Source organism: Micromys minutus (assembly GCF_963924665.1).
Source record: "Micromys minutus genome assembly, chromosome: 6".
Classification (NCBI taxonomy): domain Eukaryota; kingdom Metazoa; phylum Chordata; class Mammalia; order Rodentia; family Muridae; genus Micromys; species Micromys minutus.
Genome location: NC_137975.1, coordinates 27,058,770 through 27,078,994, shown reverse-complemented (window position 1 = coordinate 27,078,994; position 20,225 = coordinate 27,058,770). Strand labels below are relative to the sequence as shown.

Below are 20,225 nucleotides of genomic sequence, written 5' to 3'. Positions count from 1 at the left end.
CCTCACTCATGCAGACTGACCTTTTGGGAAACCACAGACAAGTTTAGTAGGCTCTGTAGTGAGCTGGAAAAGAGGAGATCAGTGAGGAGGTTCCCCTTGCCTGAGGTCACACAGTATCAGCAGAGCTGACACTAGTACCAGAGCCTTGACCCTGTGTTCCTGCTTAGTTACTAGACGGAGTTTGCATTCTTGGATTTGGATTCTATTTGGGAGAGATTTCCAGCCATGGGAAACTGTGAACCAAGCCTCAGTGGGGTGGTCTAGCCAGCTGAAGGTTGGTCAAGATGGTCTGATGGCTGGGAGTCTCTGGTAGCAGAGACAGGAGGCCAGGCTGAACAGTTGTTGTGGCGATGTGAACAGGAGCCACCCACCCTCACTGTGTGCCCATGTGGAAGGGTCAGACTCAGGGTCTTTGCATCAACAACCCGTGCCTTACAACTAGGGCAGAGGCGGTTGCTGTTCCCACTGCAGTTAAGAAAGTGAGGCAGGTAGAGAATTTTGTTTGTTGTAAGGTATTTGTCCTGGGACAAAAAGCCCTGAAATGGTATGTTCTAAAAATATTAATAGGATATATTAAATTTTTATTATTCACTACCTTTCATGTCAGATCATAATTATGGGTATTTGTGCAATACAGTGTGATGCCTATACCCATAGATCAGTGCATGTAGAGTTTTTAAAGTTTCATGTATGTATGTTGTATGCATATGTGTAAGCATATGTGTGCCATGGAACCCATGTGGAGGCCAGAGGACAACTTACATCTGTTCTCTCCTTTCACCACGTGGGACCCGGAGACTGAACTCTGGCCGTCAGGCCTGGAGCAAGTACTGAGCCAGCTTACTGGCCATGTAGTATTTTAGGTTCAGCTCAAAGCTGCTTGGTTTGTGAGTGGCAGAGAAAGACTTGTACCCAGACGTTGGGTGGTATTTATGCACTAACCTCCCCCACTTGCTTTATAAAGGAAGCAATGGTCTCATAAGGAGAATTCTGCCTGGCACATCTGGGAGCATCCTTTGACAAATACCGATCATGGTTGGACCTTGGCTGTGTCACTACCACAGAGACGGGGCCTGGCTCCGAGGGGTAGAGCTGAGCTCCCCTGGGGGCCACTGTCCACTCTGCCTCCTGACTCCCAGAGCTGTACAGAGAGGGCTTGTACCTTGTACAGTTTTAACCTTGCTTAGGCAGCAAGCTCAGGTTTGGTGGGAGGGGGTCCTTCTTGTATCCCATTGGTTACTCCAGCTCATCCTGCTTTTCAACCCAGTGAAACAGTGTTAGTGAGTTGGAAGCTGATAGGACACTTGAGTTAGCCCTTGCCCAGGCCTTCTGGCAACAATAAAAGCCCCAGAGGGTACCTCAGGATTGTGGCCTGTGGGACCTAGGACCTGACACCTATAGGTAAGTGTCTCTCCATAGAGCCTGCCCAGTGTCCTTCTGCCAAGGACTTGCATAGGCCCAACACAGTAGCTCATGCCAACCTTTCTGGATCACAGGCTGGAAAGGCAGACAGTGGCTTCAATTTAAAAGCTCCTGTACCGTAGGGACCCTGCCACCCTGGACGTTCCAAATCAGGGAAGTAACATGACTGGATTATGAGCATGCTCTCTGGTGGTTCCTCACAAGAGTAGTCAGTGATGAGAAATTGATGACCTTGGTCAGTGATAATCAGGCAGGGAGGGGAGAGACAGATGCTGGGAGTCTTTGGTGGTAATGTTGGTTTGGGCTATTTAGATACCAAGTTTCGTCAAGAATTGATGACCCGCAGGTTACCAGCTTGAACAACTTGGTGGATGGTGGCGGCACCCGATTAAGATTGTGAAGGAGACAATTTGGGGCAAATGTGAGTGACATTGAACAGGCACTGGTGTAGCTAGAGGACTGCTCCCCCTGACAGCCAGAAAGACAGTCTCAGGGTCTGAGTCTATGACCAACACCAGGAAACCTCAAGAGAAGAAACTTCTGAGCAGAGAACTTCTAACTTAAGTTGTAGGTTGAGCCAAGTAGGCTGAGGACAGAAGCCTGGGAAAGAGCAATACCCGGATGTGAGGGGACGGTGAGAGAGGAGGTCAGGGCACTGTTGCTGAAGTCAGCGTGGAACTCTGTGAAGGAGGAAGGATCAAGGGCATCAAATGAAGCAGACAGGAACGAAACGTTATGACTGCGAACAACCTCCACAACTGTCAACTGCAGAGCCACCTGAGTCTGCTGGGAACTGTTTTTGGGGGGAGGGGCCAGGGGAAGTCACAAGGTAGGTGACTGGAAAGGGATGGCAGAAGGCGGTCACAGTGAAGAGACCCCACTATGGCCACGGCTGGACCTAGACCCTATGAAGGTCAATACCTTAATGAAAGGAGAGGGATAGAGGGTAAGGATGAGGAGACAGTGAGGCTCCGAGAAAGCCCTGTGGTTGGACTGGTTTTTAGCTGACCACAGCTAAGTTGGTCAAGAGGAGTATGGTTGAAAAAAAATTAAGACACAGGGAGAGGGATTCACACCTACCGACCCAGTTTTCTTGAATCACTATGCAAAGATTTCTAGAGTGAAGGGAAAATACAGACTGGCGGCCTCAAGACAGGATGGATGGCTCTGCAGGGAACACTGGGAATGGTCCCACTTAGCCTCTTACAGCAGTAACCGAGTGGCTCAGGAAGGGATCAGAGCAGTTGGGCTGGGCTATGTTGGCTTTGCTGGCAGGTGTGGGAGGAAGGATGCCAAGAAACAGAAGGGCCAGGATGGTGCCCTTGGCCAAGTGAGGAACACAGTGATAGGCCACAGGAAGCAACTGGTCTCCACCTCCATCCCCTTCCCTGTGACTGGCCTCTACCCGTGGCCCAGTTTCCAAGGTGGAACCATCCAGCTGTTCTTCCAGATGGGACCAAGGCACTGCACAGCGGCATGCTAGTAGGAGAGATGAGATCGTTTCTGGGCAGGACATGAGCGTGCTGTTTGTTTTCCACTGTCTGAGATACAATGACGAAGGCTGTCTTCAGGTCTCTTCCATTCTTGGCTATAACATCTCTCCCCTGGAAGCAGGAGGTACAGCCAATGTACTTGGAATTCATACCTGAAAGTTGTGCTTTTTGGTTTTTGGTTTTTTTTTTTTTTTTAATGTGAAATTCTAATGTGATTAGATGTTTGGTTACATTGAAACCTTATATAGTGAACGCATTTCTAATCATATGAATTTTCCTATACTGGACTTATTTTTGCTGAGGCTGATTTCTAGCTAGCACTGGGTGCTTAATTCACAACAAATCCTTAAAACTGCCAGTCTGGGCAGAGCTTTGCAGCTACCTGGGACTCACAGATGGTGCTCAAGGTCTTCTGCAGGTAGAGCAGCTGCAAAGGGGGGGTCTGTGAGTTCCAGACTCCAGGTTACAGATGAGGTATTGGTAAATAAAATCATCCTTCTGCTTCTTTTATGAGAATCAGAACCTCAAGATTCCCAATGAGTGATGAGCTCTGGGAGGGGCTTAGAAGATGCCAGGCTGACCAGCAGCAGAGAAACGTAATCAACACTGGTCCTGCCCTGGCCTTGCGTTCATGATCATGTGCCTCCTGTTAACCGCGGCTGGGACTGTGTGCCAGTTAAGGCCTTCTAGGATCTCATAACCAGCTTTCTGAGTCCAGATCCATCTCTCGGTTCCTTCTAGAAGCCCCATCTGCATGTTCCTGCCCTTCCCACCCTCCTGATACTTAGCACTGAACTTCAGCAGTCTTTAAAAACTAAAACTCCCACCTCAAAACTGCTCTCTCGTCTTTAGCCCCTCATAGAGAACCAAAGGCTTCCCGGACATCTTCTATGCTGTTCAAAGGGAAAACCCTGAAGAACAGCAACTCTGATTCAATGATCAGCTCCTCACAGAAACTTCCTGTGTGCCTGAGTCTTTGACATCTCCCCCCCCACCCACATGTAGGCCTGAGCTGAGGCAGGGATGAACTCTGAGTAGTCACTCTAGAAGCTTTTGACTCTTTATCCTAGGGGACATTTTTCTTGTCTACCCTCTTAATCCTTCCCCTATGTGGGTTTTGCTTGGGAATATTTTGCAAGGAACACCATTTAATGGTTCTGTGGGGTGTGGGTGACATCAGGTGGGTACTGTGCAGTTTCAAAGGTGAAGCAACCACGACTCCTAATGTCTCCTTGTGGTGTGTACACACGCAGGCTGTACCCTACTCAGCCCACGCCTCCTTCCTCAGCTGGTGGCAAGAGTCCACCCTGGTTTGCAAAGCTCTGCCTACATCTGAATCCACCTAGGATAATGTACTGTCCCCCTCACCCCACCCCCCACACCATGGGACAGCGCACCTAACCAGATCACTTGCAGAACAACACTTTTTCATGGCTCCCCATCTCCCTTGAGATCTAGAACATTTGAGAAATAAAAACAATTTAATGGCTTCTTTGATGTTCAGACAACAGAAAGACAAACATTTCTCTCCATGCATGGTACAATGAAATTCAGGGACAAGAGGCCATCCGAGGACAGGAGCCATGGTACTCAGGTCCCCTGTCAGCTTTGTGTCATAAGGTCCAACTTTATAGCTCAGCAGCTGCAGTCAGTCCCAGGGGAGAGGTGGGAGGCTCACAGCCTCCTGGGATGGGAATTAGGTGATAGCTGCTGAGTATGCCAGCATGCATGGGCACTGCCATGTAACAGTGGACCAGGAGCCAAGGAAAGGGCAGTGGCACCACAACAGTTCCTGAGGCTGGGGCCAGGCCAAGCTAAAGTACTGGCACTGCAGGAAGTGAGAATGGGGACCACAGCATCCTAGAGCACTGGCTGAGTGCTGGGTCATACTTTCCTCACATCCACTAGGCTCTTAATGACACAGCTCCATCACCCAAAGAGCTGTAAGCCTCCTTAAGATGTGGAGCTGGGAGGAATGGCGAAGGCAGGAGGGATGGATTCCACCCAATCATGTGGCCATCTCAAACATCTCTGTCCCCTTCCGCCTTCTCTTGCCTCCCCTCTACCCCAGAGACCTACAGAGACACTAGAGACCAGAGACCCAATCACACTCCCTAGTTATAACAGTCGAGTACATTTCTAGAGAGGGAGAAGGGCAGATGCCATGGGCATTTGAGGAGAGGACCCAAGGAAGATTGCAATGAGCCCCAGAAGCTAGTAGCCATGGCCTGGGTCCCTGACGTAACCACGTCAGCCATCTAACTGAGCATTTTGTGTCGATCGAAGACTGTCTTCCGCTGCTCCTGCACCTGTAACTTCCATCGCTGCTGAGCGCCTTCCACTCGCTCCAGGACGGTGTTTGCTCGGGGCCCTCCAATGGATGCAGCGGCTGCTGCCATGGAGCGGGCATCCTGCATTGGAACAAGAAAGAAGCTGATCTGAACTGAGGGCATATGGGTTGGGGCTCTGAATCTTTAAAGTCTGGCATGGAACCAAGTGCCCCAAGAGTACGTCTAAAGTCCGAATTCCCCAAGGGCTATGGGTTCCGTGAGGGCCCTGCCTTGTCGTCTGAAGCCCTCAACAGTATGCCTAGGCAGAAAACTTTAGTGTTTTTTAAGAGCCAGGAGAAGTTCTGGGGCCCTAGTTGTTTCAGCAGAGCTGGCCCAAATCTAGGTCCTATCTTAACAACAGGTCTGCTCCTAAGTCTCAGAAAAAGGACTGAGTATTGGCTTCAAGAGCTATGTGCCCAAATTAATAGGGCAGGTACTTGTCTGCACACCTGCCAGGACCAGGGTCTGGCTATGGGGTCTGTTAAGGAAGCAGCACAGATCACAGCTACAGCATCACTGGGAGAGGGTAGGTGGAGACACACACACACACACACACACACACACATACACACACACACACACAGAGAGAGAGAGAGAGAGAGAGAGAGAGAGAGAGAGAGAGAGCGAGCGAGAGCTTGCTTCTCCTGAAAAAGAGGAGATGGGACATCCTTCAGAGTCTGGTAGAGGTGAAGTCCAGGGTTCGACCCGAGCATTCCCACTCCAGGGCCTGCTGCGAAGGTTGATCAGTCCCCTGCTTAGCAGCTCTGCTCCCTGTCCCTCTGCCAGTTTCCCTGTCCCCCTTCCCCTTTGCTCTCAGACCCACTTTGCTTCTGTCGTCAGCCTTCTCTTAATTATCACTCCTCTGCCTCTGAAGCTTCAGAGCCTGTGCATTTCCTGCAGGACCCGGAGCTGATCTTTGGGGGAGAATTAGAGCGGAGGGCCAGGCCTGCAGCCCATGGGGATTTCCTCCTGAGCTCTCCCCGCCTCTCATCTCCTGCCACACATCTCTTAAAGGATTAGCGCACCCCTCTAAGCCCAGAGCCGCCCAGTAAATGCAACTTTGCTTCTAATGCCCTGAGCTGGCAGAGTTTCTGTCACTGCACAGCTGCCAGGTTGGAGGAGGGTGGAGTGGGAAGATATAGACAGGGGAGCAGTTGGAGAGGTGGCTGGGGTGCGAAGACTGGACAGTCTTATCCTCGGAACGTAGTGCTGGGCAATTTGTCGTCAGCTCACTTGTTTCTAAGGTGACTTACAGATGGTCCCCTAGGAGCCCACGTTCAAGACACTGAGTGGGGGCATCACTGGCAGGCCAGGTGCGGCCCAGGCCTTTAATCCCAACTACCCAGAAAACAGAAATAGGAGGAAAGCAAGTTTAAGGCCAGTAGGGACAATTCAGTGAGATGCTGTCTCAGGACAGACCATGTTTAAAGAGCTAGGGCTGGTTCTCAGTAGTAAATAAAGCACTAGTTAACCATGCATGTAGCTGTAGGTACTATTTCTAGCATAAACCAAAAACCAAACCCAAACAAAAATCCCAGCCATGTCGCACAAAATTCCTCCAGCGATCTAACGTGCTTGCACACCACAGCGTGACTACTAGATGTGGCTGTCAGGGGGAGAGCCATATGTTAGGTAACATGGCAAATACAGAAGAGGGCTCAAGTGGTCTTCTCCCTGGGAGCTCGGCACAGTGCTGCTGACTCTAAAAACCTGGCTTTGACTCCTACCAGATACATGGCCTTGGGCGAGTCAGAACCAATCTAATACAGGACGGAGCCTGAGGTGGTCTCAAGGACTTAAGGACAACGAATGCAGAAACTCTGTCAGCTTCTGGAAATAGGAGGCATTCAAGGTCAGGGCAAGGAGTCTCAAATGCTGGTTCCGGAATCTACTGAGGCCGAGAAGGAGGAAAGGCAGGCAGACTACTGTCAGGGGAGCTGCCTCTGACTACCTTCTCATTCTCTTCCTCCCCAGACTGGCCACGTTGTCTATGTGGTCCAAGCAAAGAATGGCAGCTTGGCTCAGACTGCTCTTAGCATGGCTGTAGGGGAGGGGTGGGCACCAAAGATCTGCCTGCCTGGGTGACAGCTGTCCCACCAGGACGGCCGTCCCGCTCTGGGGGCCTGAGGGCTGCTTTCTTCTACACTCCTACTCCTCTCCTGTCTAGGCCCACTGTTGCCCTGGAGGGCTCTCCATAATGAATGCCAAGGGTGTAAACCTGGGAGGGCATGCTGGAGTGTGTGAGTGGGCAGCAAGCGCTGCTCTTGTGTTGTCTGTGGGAACTGGAACTGGACAGAGCCGGAGCAGAGCATTAAGGGAGTGTGGTGTAACTGACCACGCTGCCACAGCTCCACTCGGGAGCGCTCAGGTAAAGTCTCAGCAAACAGCTCTCAAGTGGGAGAACGCTGCTGTTGAGAGACTCTATGTCCCCATGGCCAACCGTCTGATTAAAAGGTAGTAGAGTAGCCACATCTATTCCCGAGAAGACCCAGGGATGGCCTCATGATTGCCTGCTCAGCAATGGAGTCGGCAGGTGAAGTGGGGTGGGGTGGGAAAGGAAAGTCATTCCCTTTAACCCCCTTTTCCCAGCAGGGCTGGGCAGACGGGATAGTTAGGGTAGGGGGTGGATGGAGCCCCTCTCACAGTGGAGCGTGAGTATAGTCGGTCCCAGAGTCACCAGACCAATGTCACCCTGATAAGCATGCACCACTATACACAAGATCTTGCCCAGATATTTAACGACCTTACTCATAAGCTCCTATGGCAAATGGGGAATATCACCTCAATCTTGTGCACAAGGAAACTGAGACTCTGAAGGGGAAATCACCTTGCGAACCAAGGTCACACAGCCTCATGGGATCACATCTGAACTTGCTCAGACCCTTAGATCTCCTGTCTTAGGACTCAGTTGCTTCCATCTCTGGCTGGATTTTCCCCAAGAGGAGATCATGTGGACAACCAGAGAAGTAGGCAGGACCCACCCCAGAGGGAGATCAAAGGCAGGTAGCTAGCTGCAGGTTACTTGTGGCCAGAGGCCCACCTCTCCAGGCAAGAGCACCCCAGTGATTGCAAAAGCCTTTAGTGCACAGTCCCAACAGTGGCCCTGAGGTTAAGAGCTACTCTGTCTACTCCAGGCTTAGAAAACTATACCCTCAGGTCAGTAGCAAGAGCAGCGAGTGGCAGAGCTGAGACCCCAACCGGTCCAGCCCCAAGATGTTCTAAAATTTTCTGCTGAACAGCACACCTTCCTGTTCTATCATCAGGGTCAGGAGGCTATCTCAACAGTCTGGACCAGTGTTTTCCAAACCCCAGGGCACCCAGGTTTCTGGGTGCACACTGCCATCCATCCACAAACAGGAAGGAAGGCCATTCTTCGGCCATCCTGGCTGTTTTTTTCATCTGGCCCTCCATGTCCTTAGTTCCCATCATCCTTAGCGTCATCTTTTGGTCTCCTTGTACACTGTCTCTCACAGAAGCCTCAGAACTAACTATGCGCTGCCCCCGCTGGGGTGAGAACTTTGAAGACCCGTCAGAGCTCAGGGGCGAGTGGCAGAGACGGCAAGAGCCTCGGAGAAACCCTCATTTCTCCCTCTTCAAAGGGGGCCAGCTCTGTACATCTAAAACAGCTCTGTTGCTGTTTCTGTCCCCACAAACATGCTGGCTTCCTCCTTTCAAAGGGCGTCTGAGCCCAGGGATTATGTCTAATGCCACTGGAATCCAGGGAGGCAGCGCCCAGCAGCCAGGTCCACTGAGGCTCTGCCAGCGCTTTCAAAGGGAGCACGACAGGCTTTCATCTTCCTCTGCGGACTGGGCTGTGCCGTACGGGGATACCCCCCTTTCTTTGCCAGAGGCCCCTAGCCCCTGGCAGAAGAGCTCCTACCTACAAGAATTAGGGACATGGAGCCCAGGAGCCCTCAAACCTAACAAACACTGGCTATCAAACTTCACTTCTACCTGGGTCCCAGGCTCCTGGGTGCAGGAAAGGAGAGCCCCTGAGGACCACTGTTCTTTCTGAGGCCACTGGCTGTGTAAGTTCACCGGACATCCGGAGGAGGTCCCAGGGCTCACTCCAACTTTCCCTATTTGGATGAAAGTTAAGTCCCTTTGGGTCAGGGAAGGTCTCTCCTTAGGCAAACTCTACTCAGCCCAGAGGCCCTGTCTTTGCAGCCACTATGAAGGCAGCCATGGAGACCTTCCTTGTGTGCTGATCGTGGGGACAACAGACTATCTATCCCTCACCACTCCAGCCTAAGGCCTTGTCAGAAGGCACCCTTAGGTTATCCCAGCTTCCACTGACAAGGTGCAGTGTTCTCCCATCAGCCCTCAGAGCCGCAATCAAAGTCCCTCTCTGCTAGGAAGCCTTCCCTCCTAACACTGGGACCTCTTTTACTAAAAAATGTCCTCTTTTAGGACCTTAAAGAGGATTTTTCCCAAAGTAACTCTCTTCCCCAAAGACTATCATCCCTCAGAGTCAGATTTTATATCTGCCTGACTTTGTGATCCTGGCCCAGTTTCGGCTGTCACGGGGCTGAAGCCTGTGCACAGGCCAAAGGTCTTAGAGAATCTCTTCACAAGACCACCTGCAGCGTTCAGACCACAGCAAGAGAGGATGGGAGCTGTGAACCACAGGCTTGGACACCATGCAGAATAAGGAAGTCAGAGTAGAGACTGTAATGAGAGCACAGTGTTTTCTGGCCCACTCTGAAGGTACTGGATGATACTCTTCCTGTCCCTCCATCCCCCACCACCCTAAACCCCTGAGTTTGGGACCAAGCAGAGCAAGCTAACTTTAGGTCAGAGTCTCCAAGAAACTAAAGATGACATTTTATGACCCTCAGAAGCCTTGGGTGGGAGATGGGTAGTGTCCTGCTGCCTGTCTCTACAGATGGGGAATGAGCTCACAATCTCTAGCTTAAATCTGCCAAAGATAGCCCGCTGCAACCCCTTATATGGCCAGACAGCACAGAGACTCCTTCCCACCAGGCCAAGCCCACAGGCAGGGAGAGACTACTCTGATTCCACATCCTCGATAGGCTCTCATAGGAAGAGAGGCCTAGGCTCAGACGTAGAGACGGCAAGCTACCCTTCCCCTGGCTCCATAGCTAGGATGAGATGGCAGGAGACATGGCAAGGCCATGCCCAAGAGCCATGCATTCCTCGGGAATCATGGCGCGAGCTATGTAATCAACGGCTGTATCTCTCAATTATTCCCCCGGCCAGGACTGCAATTACCACCTCACCCCTAATCGCCCCATGTTTATTAGTGATCCTCCTCTCCTATCAGGGCTGCGATTACTCTACATTAATAACTGGGTAGGCAAGTGAGCTTTCCTCTCAAGCAGAGACCACCCAACTGCTAGGGCCACCACCCCAGGGGGAGGGGGTAGGGGGAGGCTTGTTCGTCACCTCCAGCAGGAGGCTGGTGGGGGTACAGGCTCCTAGTGCCTGCCTGCCAGTTCTTATCACTGTCTGGGCTGGCTCAGACCCTAGCACATGAGAAGCTCCACACAGACCCTGAGTGTCAGGGTCCTCACTTGGATTTGAGTTTTCCTTTGTCTCCGATGTAGAACTTTAAAAATCTCTCAAACGGTATTGCCTTGGGCAGCTTAGCCTAGGCCTGGTCATCTCCTGTGACCTACAACTCACTATATTAAAAGAAAACCCTCCTCTTTATCATCAAACTGTGTAAGAACACGCCTGACATGGTCCTGTTAAATCCCCCGCTCCAACCTGTGGGTGGGCCCTTCTGTCCCCCAACCCCGACCCTGGCCAAGCTCTTCTCTATAAACAACAGAAGGCAGCTGGCATGGTCCCCCCCACCCCCACCCTATTTTTTCTCTTATTTAAGGTAGCCGTCTTCTGGTTTCTTTAGTGAAATCTCCCGGGTACCAGTTAGACATGGCCGAGGCACATTTATACCACATGCTCATCTGAACACACCTAGGTGGGTTCCTGAACCAAATCACCACTCCATAGACAGTCAGTAGTATCTTTCACAATGAGGCTGCAGGGACAATGTCTCTTAGACAGCTGCCTGGTACAGTGCGTCCTATTTGCTTATCATATGAGGTCAAAATCCTTTAGTCTGACATTCAAGGCCTTCATTAATCTGGCTGAACTTCCTGGGAAGTTCCACTTGCCAGCACTCCTATCCTAGCTTATCCTATCCTAAGAGATCCAAATTCTTCATTTGTACATGGCTGTGCTGGTCACCTCCTGCCTGGGCCCTCTAGCTTCTGAGGTCCTCCCCTGCCACTAGCCCCCACGGCCATGCTTTGAACTGAGCAAGCAAGCACTTGACAGATGCTTGTAGAATCCCTGGACAAAAAACCTGCCGCCTCCGAGTTCTCCGTATACTAGACCCCAATCTGAGCAGGCAGCATACCATGTATCCCTACATGCAGCCCTGGGTGGATCGCCCTCCTCCACCCTGACTCTTCACCCCAGCCTAGAAACCCCGTGTACTGAGGCTGCCTGGTGCCAGTTGTCAGGGAAGCAGGGGCACCATCTACTGCATCTGGAGGGGTAAAGGGCAGTTGCTGCTGAATCTTGGTAAAGTATGAGAAAATGGACCAGGGAAGGGCACCCCTGCTGTAGGGTTCAGCCCAGAAAGCCAAGATTACCTCATTCTCCTCTTCATTGTGCAGTTGCTCAGTATAGGCATCTGGTTTCCGGATGAGAGGGTCCACCAGCATCAGGAAGGCCATGTAGAGTAAGAGGGCCCCTACCACAGACAGGTAGATGACGATAATGACCTACGGAAGACATCAGCCTTGTTCAGTGACCCAGCATACAGTCAGGACCCTGCTTCTAGTCTTATATCCACCCTGGCTGCCAATGAGCATCACGTTGGACACTGGTGCTAGGAGACAGTGTGAGACCCACACCACAGGCTCTGTGCTGGTCTAAGACAGTTCAGTGACAAGGAACACACCAGCAGACACCAAGATTTCAGAAGAAGAACCTTGCTGCTTGGTACCTGAGAGACTCTGAGGCGACGTGAGAGGCAGGAGCCATCTGACTATACAGGAGCCCATATCAAAGAATAGAGATTCATGAGAAACTAGGCCAGAGCAAGGAGGACCAGCTGAGGAGGCCAGAGAACAGAGACCATAAAGAAGCCTGGGAATGCAGGCTAGGCTCACTGTGGATGCAGGATGGAAGGTGTCCGGAGAGGGTGTGCTGATCCATGCTTAGTGCATCATTATGCATGGGAGGAATGAGAGGAAAGCAAGAGGCTGCATCCTGAGAGCCGAGGGAAGGGAAGCCGACTGACTCCTTCTCTCATCTCCCACATATGCAGCCTCCTAAGCTAGAGTAATTGTGTCTTCTGGGAAGGACAGATGCAGGCCAGCAAGATGGCTCAGCAGATAAAGGTGCCTGCCACTAAGCCTGATGACTGGGTGGGCCTACATGGTAGAGAGGACTGACTCTAAGTTGTTCTGTGTGTGCTTCAAATGTGTGCCATGACATACCCCTACCAAAGACAAAACACGTTTAATTAAAAAAAATTAAAGGGCAGATTCAATAAGACGAATTCAGTGTTAATGGGCCCCCTATGTGACCTTCAGCACCCATAATCTCTCTATTGCATCACTAACTCCACTTGACCAGAAATGGCCCTTACTGAAACTACAGAGATCCACAGCATTCACCCAGGGCCCAAGGCTGGCAGAAGAAATGGCAGAGACAAAGCATGACTCTGCTGGCTACACCTTAAATGCTTTTACTACCCACCCAAAATGTCTAGCCATTGCTGGCTTCTGATCCAGCGGTGACCCTGACTGTAAAAAAGGGGTTCAAAAACAAACCAAACAACATTGGGGGTCAAGAAGATGGTTCAGTCAGTGAAGTGCCTGCTCACAAACATGAGGGTACAATTTAAGTTTCCCAGAACCCCCCATTCGAAAAACTGTCAAACACGATGGTGCGTGCCAATATGCTCAGTGCTGCCAAGTGGATGGAGGACTCCCTAGCCAGCTAATTCAGCAGAAGTGGTAAGCTCCAGGTCTGTCTCAAAAGACAAAGCAGAAAGCAATTGAGGAAAACACTCAAAGTTCACCCCGGCCTCCACCTGGTCATGAATACACATAGAAAATAGAGAACCCCGGGATTATTATTATTTTTTTTTTTTACCTCGATTCTCAGCTTTGTCAAAAGCCAAGCTCTGCTAGACCTACTCCCCCCGAAACTGGGGCAGCAGTAGCCGTTTATGCTCAGAACTGACAACACCCAAGATGGGGCAAGAAGGCTACACTCATGCTTAGAGCTCCTGGGTAAAGCAAACTACAAGGGATTTGGAGCTTGTGCAGCCACAGTTCCCAGGCTGGGAGGAGGTGACACTGGGCTCTGAACTGAAGGTCTTGGGTATCTAGATGGTCTCTAGCGGGTGGGAAGAAAGAAGTTCAGCACCATCAGGAGAGGTTCCAGAGAGGCTAATCCGGGCAGGAAAATGAACAGAGGGCAACCTGCTCAGCCTGACAGGTTGATAACAGCCAGCCATTTTCCACATAAATAGGGGGAATACAGGGAGTTACAGTCCAGAGAGGGCCATAGCTCCCTAGGGCAGGTAGGAAGGAAAGTGAGAAGACTAGCTCCCCTTTAAACATTACTCAAAAACAAGAGCCCAAGAAGAATTTGATATCTTTAAACTCAGGTGAATTATTTCTGATGCTATTTCTCTGCTTGTCAGAGGATGGTTAGCTTCACGGCCTCCAGACAGGTCTGAGTCCTGCCTTATGACAGAAGGACAGACAAAGGCTTGTAGCACCCTTCACCATATCTGGAGTGGGTCATATCTATCACTCCTGTCTTCAGGATGATTAACAATGGGCAAGGTTCAGGAAAGAGTAAAAGACCCCGAATCTAATGTCCAATACCTTATTCGGTCATGGAGGTTTTCTCAAAGGAGGGTAACATCATTTTGGGTAACCTGCAAGCTCCCTTGGAGTCTACCTCTACTCTGCATTGTGTCCTGACAATCAGCACCCAGAGATGTACCCAATGCCCTCTCTTTAGAACAGCAGTTCTCAACCTGTGAGCCATGATGCCCTTGGGGGTCACATATCAGATATTGTCAGATATTTACAATAAAGTATCAACGGAATAATTTTATAATGGGGTAGGGGGGGTCACCACAAGACGAGGAACTGTATTAAAGGGTCGCAGCATTAGGAAGGTGGAGAGCCGCTGCTCTGGAGGGAAAAATGGAGTCTCAAGTGGCTGTAAAAGCTCTCATTCCACACGGGAGCCCTGCAGCCATGTTAGAAACCCCCCCCCACTCAAAATGTGGGAACCAGGTCCCTTATAGGCTTTGGGACATCAAAAAGAGAACAGAAATCACGGGACAAGTCACATGGATGCAGCCCCCAAACCCGCAGCAGTACCTTGATGGTTGTGGTGCTGCGTTCCTCGTACCTGCACTCACAGAGCAGGCAGTAGGCTTCCACATCGTGGCCAGGCACTGGCATGGGCTCCACCACATGCAGGCAGTTGCTGCAACAGAGACAGACAGGGCTGACAAAGGGTCTCCTACCTGGAGCTCCAGGGGCAGGGTGCTGAAGGGGTAAGCCCATAGGTAGGAGCTCCCAGGAAGGGCTTTTCTAGCCAACAGCCCTCTTTCTGGACACGGTTCCGTGTATTTCTGTGCCGGCACGAAACTCATCAATGGTCCTAAAGCCCTGTCCTTAGCTGCCTTCTCTTGTGCTGTTTTTCCTGGCGGCTTCATCTGTTCCAGCAGGTTGCACCCAACTCATGGGCCTCCGATCCAAATGTCCCACCAGCCCTCTCACCTATGATGAGCTGAGCTCTTCAGGCCCATTGAGGCTGTGCTCACCACATTAACTGCCCCCACACGAGCCATAATCTCCACATCCATGAACTTTGACCCCAGGCATCAGTCCTGCACATCGGCTGTGGGATCTGTCTTTCTAAGATGGGGGGGGGGGGGTGACAGACAAGAAACCTTCAGGGCACTGTCTCTAGGCCCTGTGCATCACCTGGGAATCACTCACAGACAAGGCTGGTTTCTACTAGTCATTGTGAGCCAGACACGGTGGTGTACTCCAGCGAGCCCAGTGCTCCGGGAACTAAGGCAAGGGGATCTTGAGTTCGAGGCTGTCCTGAACTATGTGAAACTGTCCCTAAAACGGAAGGCAAACAAAATCACTCTCCCATCATCCCTGTGCAGAGTGAATGCGGCCTTCCCTTCTCCAGCAAACTCAGCCTCCAGGGAGCAGAGTTTTCCCTTTCCTGAGCCATACAGAGCTCTGGATCAGAAAGCTATAGCTACAGAAGGATCTGTGAATGCCCTGGAAACCCAAGGAAACCATCTTTAGTTCTTCAACTTGGGACCCTGGTGCCCAGGGAAATAGACTGCAAACAGGTACAAGGAACAGCAGTAAGGAGGTGAAATATTTCTGCCCTTTCCGGCTCTCCTGGGAGTCACTAAAACCCTACATACTTCCATTTACCTTCTGGGGACTGGGCAGGGAACACTGCAGGAAAAAGTGAAGGAGAAAGGCAAGCTGGGTTTACTTCTCTGCCCTTCTACTGAGACTGTGGCGTCAGTAATTTACTTAACCTCTCAGGGCCTCGGTCTTTTCATTGATGATGAAAGCTAAGCTAAGCTAAACTGTACCCCTTTGGGTACCACTGAAACACCGTGTAGGAGGCAGGAGGTGGGAAGGAAGGGTTTGTAGGGTCTCTCGGCCAATCCTATTCTAGTTTCATACCTCACATAGTCTGTGCTTCACTGATAGACTGTTTGTAGAAGGATCCTACTTTAAAACCTCAACCCTGTGACTTGTCTATGCAACATTTCTTAACAGAACCACCAAGAGGACCTTTTTACATACATGTGATTATATTCTTTCAACACTACATGACAGAAAACCAGCGACACACTAATAGGACACTGGGTGCTGGCCTCAGTCTGAACACCAGCATGGGGCTCTGGTCCTGAAAACTCAATGAGATCTCTAATTCTAGCCCTAGCACTAAGATGCTAGGACCATGTTGAACTCTATTCTACCAATGGTCACCATGCAAATCCATGATGGCTCCCAGCCAGGGACAATGTGGTCAGGCCCAAGCCCTAGAATCCTAGTGTCTTAACCTCCAAGCTTCAGTCTCTGCCCAACACCCTTAATGGAAGTAACTGCTCTGACATAAGGTTCTTAATGTGAGACTGTTCATCAGAGAGCCCCCAAGTCTGCTTCTAAAGAAAAAGGATAAACTACAGCCTGGAAGTTTTAGGCAGGATCCTATCCTCTGGGCAACCAAGCTTGGGTTTTCAGGTCATATTATATTCAATCCCAGAGAGTGTTGCTAAACTTTGCCAGTAGCAGGGTCTGCCTGTGTGAAGGGAGTGGGGTCAGTGTAGTCTTTGCTGATGAGCAGGAGTCCACTGGGGTCTCTCCCAGACCGCCATGATTTTAATACCATTATCAGGTCAGTAGAAACAAAAGAATTAGACCAGTGCTTTAGAAGACCACACTTTCCAGAGCTATAGGATAATTTGATTATGTCACCTCTAGGAAGGATGATATTATATTATTAACAATAAACATCAGCTAACATTTATGTTAGCATGTACAGTATCATGCTAAATAAAGTCACATAAATACACACACTTCACACTCAAAGTATTAACCATACTTTTCTCATAAGAAAATCAATGTGGGGCTGGAGAGATGGCTCAGGAGTTAAGAGCATTTGCTGTTCTTCCAGAAGACCAAGGTTTGATTCCCAGCATCCACATGGCAGCTCACAGGCTTCTGTAATTCCCATTCCAATGAATCTGATCCAAGGGCCGTCTTTTGGCCTCTATAGGTACTGCATGTACATAGTATACACACACACACACACACACACGTGAACATGCACATATATGAATTTCAAAAGTAAAACAAGAGGGCTGGAGAGATGGCTCAGTGGGTAAGAACACTAACTGCTCTTCCAGAGGTCCTGAGCTCAATTCCCAGCAACTACATGGTTTTAAAAAAAAAAAAAAGTAAAAAGAAGTACAGTGGAGATTAAGTAATCTGAAACAAATGACAAAGCCAGACTGGGATCCATGAAGGGTAGTTCGAGAGTCTATGCGTCCACATAAAATGCCTCTCAGAAACTGCTACCCAGAAGTATGAAAACAACCAGCCTGTGCTCTGGATCAATGGCATCATGAGCACCTCAAGGACTCTGAGCAAAGGTTACCCCTCTGCCACTACCATATTTGCTGAATCAAAATCTTAGCAGGAGAGTGTCCAGACTGTATTTTCTTAAAGCTCACCTGGTGATCCTTGATTACAGGCAGCAGCAACCTTGACCTGCCCCCATTCAATGCATGTGCTGTGACCTTACCCAGTAGGTACTCTGAAGGCTTCAAGGATGAAGCTTCCCATCCTAAAACTACCAGCACTGGAAATGGCTTTTAACTCCCCTGAAGCTTCCATCCACTGGCTCTACTTCTACACCATGACACCATCCCAAGCCTTTCTGGTCCCAATCCCAAAGGCTCCTTCCCTTCAGCACGACAGCCTTTCTCCCTGTCTTGAACACCCACTGAATGTCTCCAGGTCTCTCCCTTTCCTGAGCGATTCCAGCTCCTTAAATTACCCCTTCTAGAATACTCTATTCATACTTCTGTTCACTGGTTTTCTTTACCCCAATGAATTCTTGGTCATTCAGTGGTGTTTGTTTGTTTCTTTCTTTCTTTCTTTAAGTAAGGGACTAAGAAGTAAATCCAAGACCAGAGACGTAAAGAACATAAGATCTTTGGACTTAAGCCTGTGCAGTTATACACTGGGAAGAATGCCTACTCCTTTTACCTTAGAAGATTGCTCGAGACTAAGAGAGCACACAGGGAAAGAGCTAGTGTACTTACGGTACATACATCTGCCTCGTCTCTACCGCCATCCTACCTGCATGGACAGAGATCTAAATTCAAAGCAAACCAACAAAACCCAACCCCCTCCGCTGGAATTCAAGATACCTGGATTTTGTTATCAAATGATTAAGGACAAAAATATTCCTTGGTAGGCTAGCCACAGAAATGGGTAACTTATCTCTAGAAAAAGAAATCCAGTAAGCACTGACAATTTCAGTCAGGTGACATAGCCAGGGGCCAGCCATTTACAGTGTCTTACCAGTCCTTCTGCGACACATTCTGGTTGTAAATGTGCCCGCTGATGTTTCTGTAAGGTGGACAGATGCATTTGCACCGGATATCTTCAGAGCTCTGGAAGGAAAAAGAAGAAAGAGCAGGGAAGATTCCTGCCTCTGTTCAGAGTCTAGACAGGCTAGCAGATTCTAGTGCTCTGTTAAGTGACTATATGCGTGCTTTTGCATTTTCCCCCCATTCATCAAGGACTAGCTCTATAGGAAGAGTGTTCGATCCTCCACTGGGTCCTCAAGATAGGAACCTCTCTGGCATTAAAACAAACCCACAGACATTACCCAAGGCAGCCTGCCATCATGAAGTGGTATGCTTGGTTGGGGGGGAGGATGGGGGTGCAGTGTATAGCAAGCAAAGTAACAGGCTTTTTCAACCCTGGGGCCCACAGTTGTATATTTTCTGTCTGGTAAGCTGAATGGCCGGACACCCCCATCCCCCAGCCCTCCCACCCACTCCCCACCCCCCATCCCCTCCAATTCTGTCTTAACTCCCTAGGTTACAATGGGGAAATGGGGAAAGGGATGAAGAAAGAAAACATTATCACGGGAAGTCTCCTGTCAGGGATTTGTTGAAAAGCAAAGAAGCAAACCCTGATACTCAACCTTATCTCAGGGTCAGTGAAAGTCAGAATCGAAATGGTAAAGCCTCATACATCACCTAAATCTAGCTGCGGGTCTCCTACCCGGAAGGACTGAGAGTAGCCTCTGGAGTCCACAGTGCAGCTGGGTTAGCTTTTGAAGCCAAAGTTCCCATCTGTGCATGCCTTTACACTCAGTGCAGTTTACAGCATTACATGATTTGATTATCAAATTGAGCAGGAGAGCCGGCCACAGCTGTTTTTACTTAGGACAAAGGAAGATACAGAGAACTTGGGCAACTTCTCTAAACAAAACTTTCTTGCTTGAGAATTCCACCTAGAGCTAGTTTGCTCCGAACTCTGTGATCCTTACACCCTTTGGAAGGCCTGCAGCTTGCCCCAGGTAAGGTCCCTCCCCCTACAACTTCAGTAGGGTTCTCGGGTGGGGGAGGGGCAAGGGTGGCACTTAGGCTACCTCTGTGGCAGCCCAGCAGGCCAGGCGCTAGAGCAACAAGGTGCTACTGGCCCACTTCCCTCACCTTGTTGGCTTGAGCTGGGGGTACCAGCAAGCACCCCACTACAGCCACCAAACACAGCAGTTTCATGCTTATCGGGCTTGCTGAGCCAGCAAGACTAGATGCCTAGGGGATAAAAAGAAACATGGAGTCGGAAGAAGGGAAGGTGGTCACAACAGAGTCAAGCACTCTCGGCCCCTTTGCTGGACGAGGAAAGGGGGCTGAGTTCCAGGATTCCTGGGCCTTCTAAACCTTTCCCTCTCCCCACCAAGTCCAGCTCTCAAAAACTATCAGTGCACTAGCAGAGGGAGTTTTCTGCGGTTACTGCCTCCCGGAGCCCCCAGATCCTGTCACCAGGCCCCGCTCCGACTCTCACCTCTCCTCCCACCGCCCTCCGCCATCTCTGCCTCCACGGCCCTGGTAGCGCCGTTCAGGCCCAACGAGAAGCCCCGATTCTGACCGCCAAGAGTACTGTACACCCTGCCTAAGGATTTGGGGTGGCTGGGAACCCCCAGTATCCCAGCGACCCCGCACCCCTCCCCCAATGCCAGGTCCACCAACCTGCAAGCCCCGCCGCAGCCGCCAAAGACCAGCAGGCTCCACCCCTCCAGCATGTATTGGCTGCTACAGCCGCCGCTCGACCCAACCTTGCTCGCTAGTCGCCAAGACAACAAGACCCACCTTCTCTTGGTCCGAGAGACTTCCACTCTAGGG

The 20,225-nt window shown here is 50.4% G+C and overlaps 1 protein-coding gene across 2 annotated transcripts; it reads right to left on the bottom strand.

Moving 5' to 3' along the window:
* Window positions 1-4,409: 4,409 nt before the first annotated feature.
* On the bottom strand, window positions 4,410-20,150 carry TMEM9 (transmembrane protein 9). 2 transcript variants are annotated; one of them, XM_080917923.1, is made up of 6 exons: window positions 20,073-20,150; window positions 19,536-19,637; window positions 18,391-18,482; window positions 14,632-14,740; window positions 11,869-12,000; window positions 4,410-5,326 (listed from the first exon to the last, which is right to left on the bottom strand). In XM_080917923.1, the coding sequence occupies exons 2-6, from the start codon at window positions 19,599-19,601 to the stop codon at window positions 5,174-5,176; spliced, it is 552 nt and encodes a 183-aa protein (XP_080774049.1). In that variant the 5' UTR covers window positions 19,602-19,637; window positions 20,073-20,150; the 3' UTR covers window positions 4,410-5,173. The 2 variants fall into 2 exon arrangements, with proteins under 2 accessions (XP_080774049.1, XP_080774050.1); XM_080917924.1 differs by lacking the exon at window positions 20,073-20,150 and adding an exon at window positions 19,888-19,983.
* Window positions 20,151-20,225: the final 75 nt, after the last annotated feature.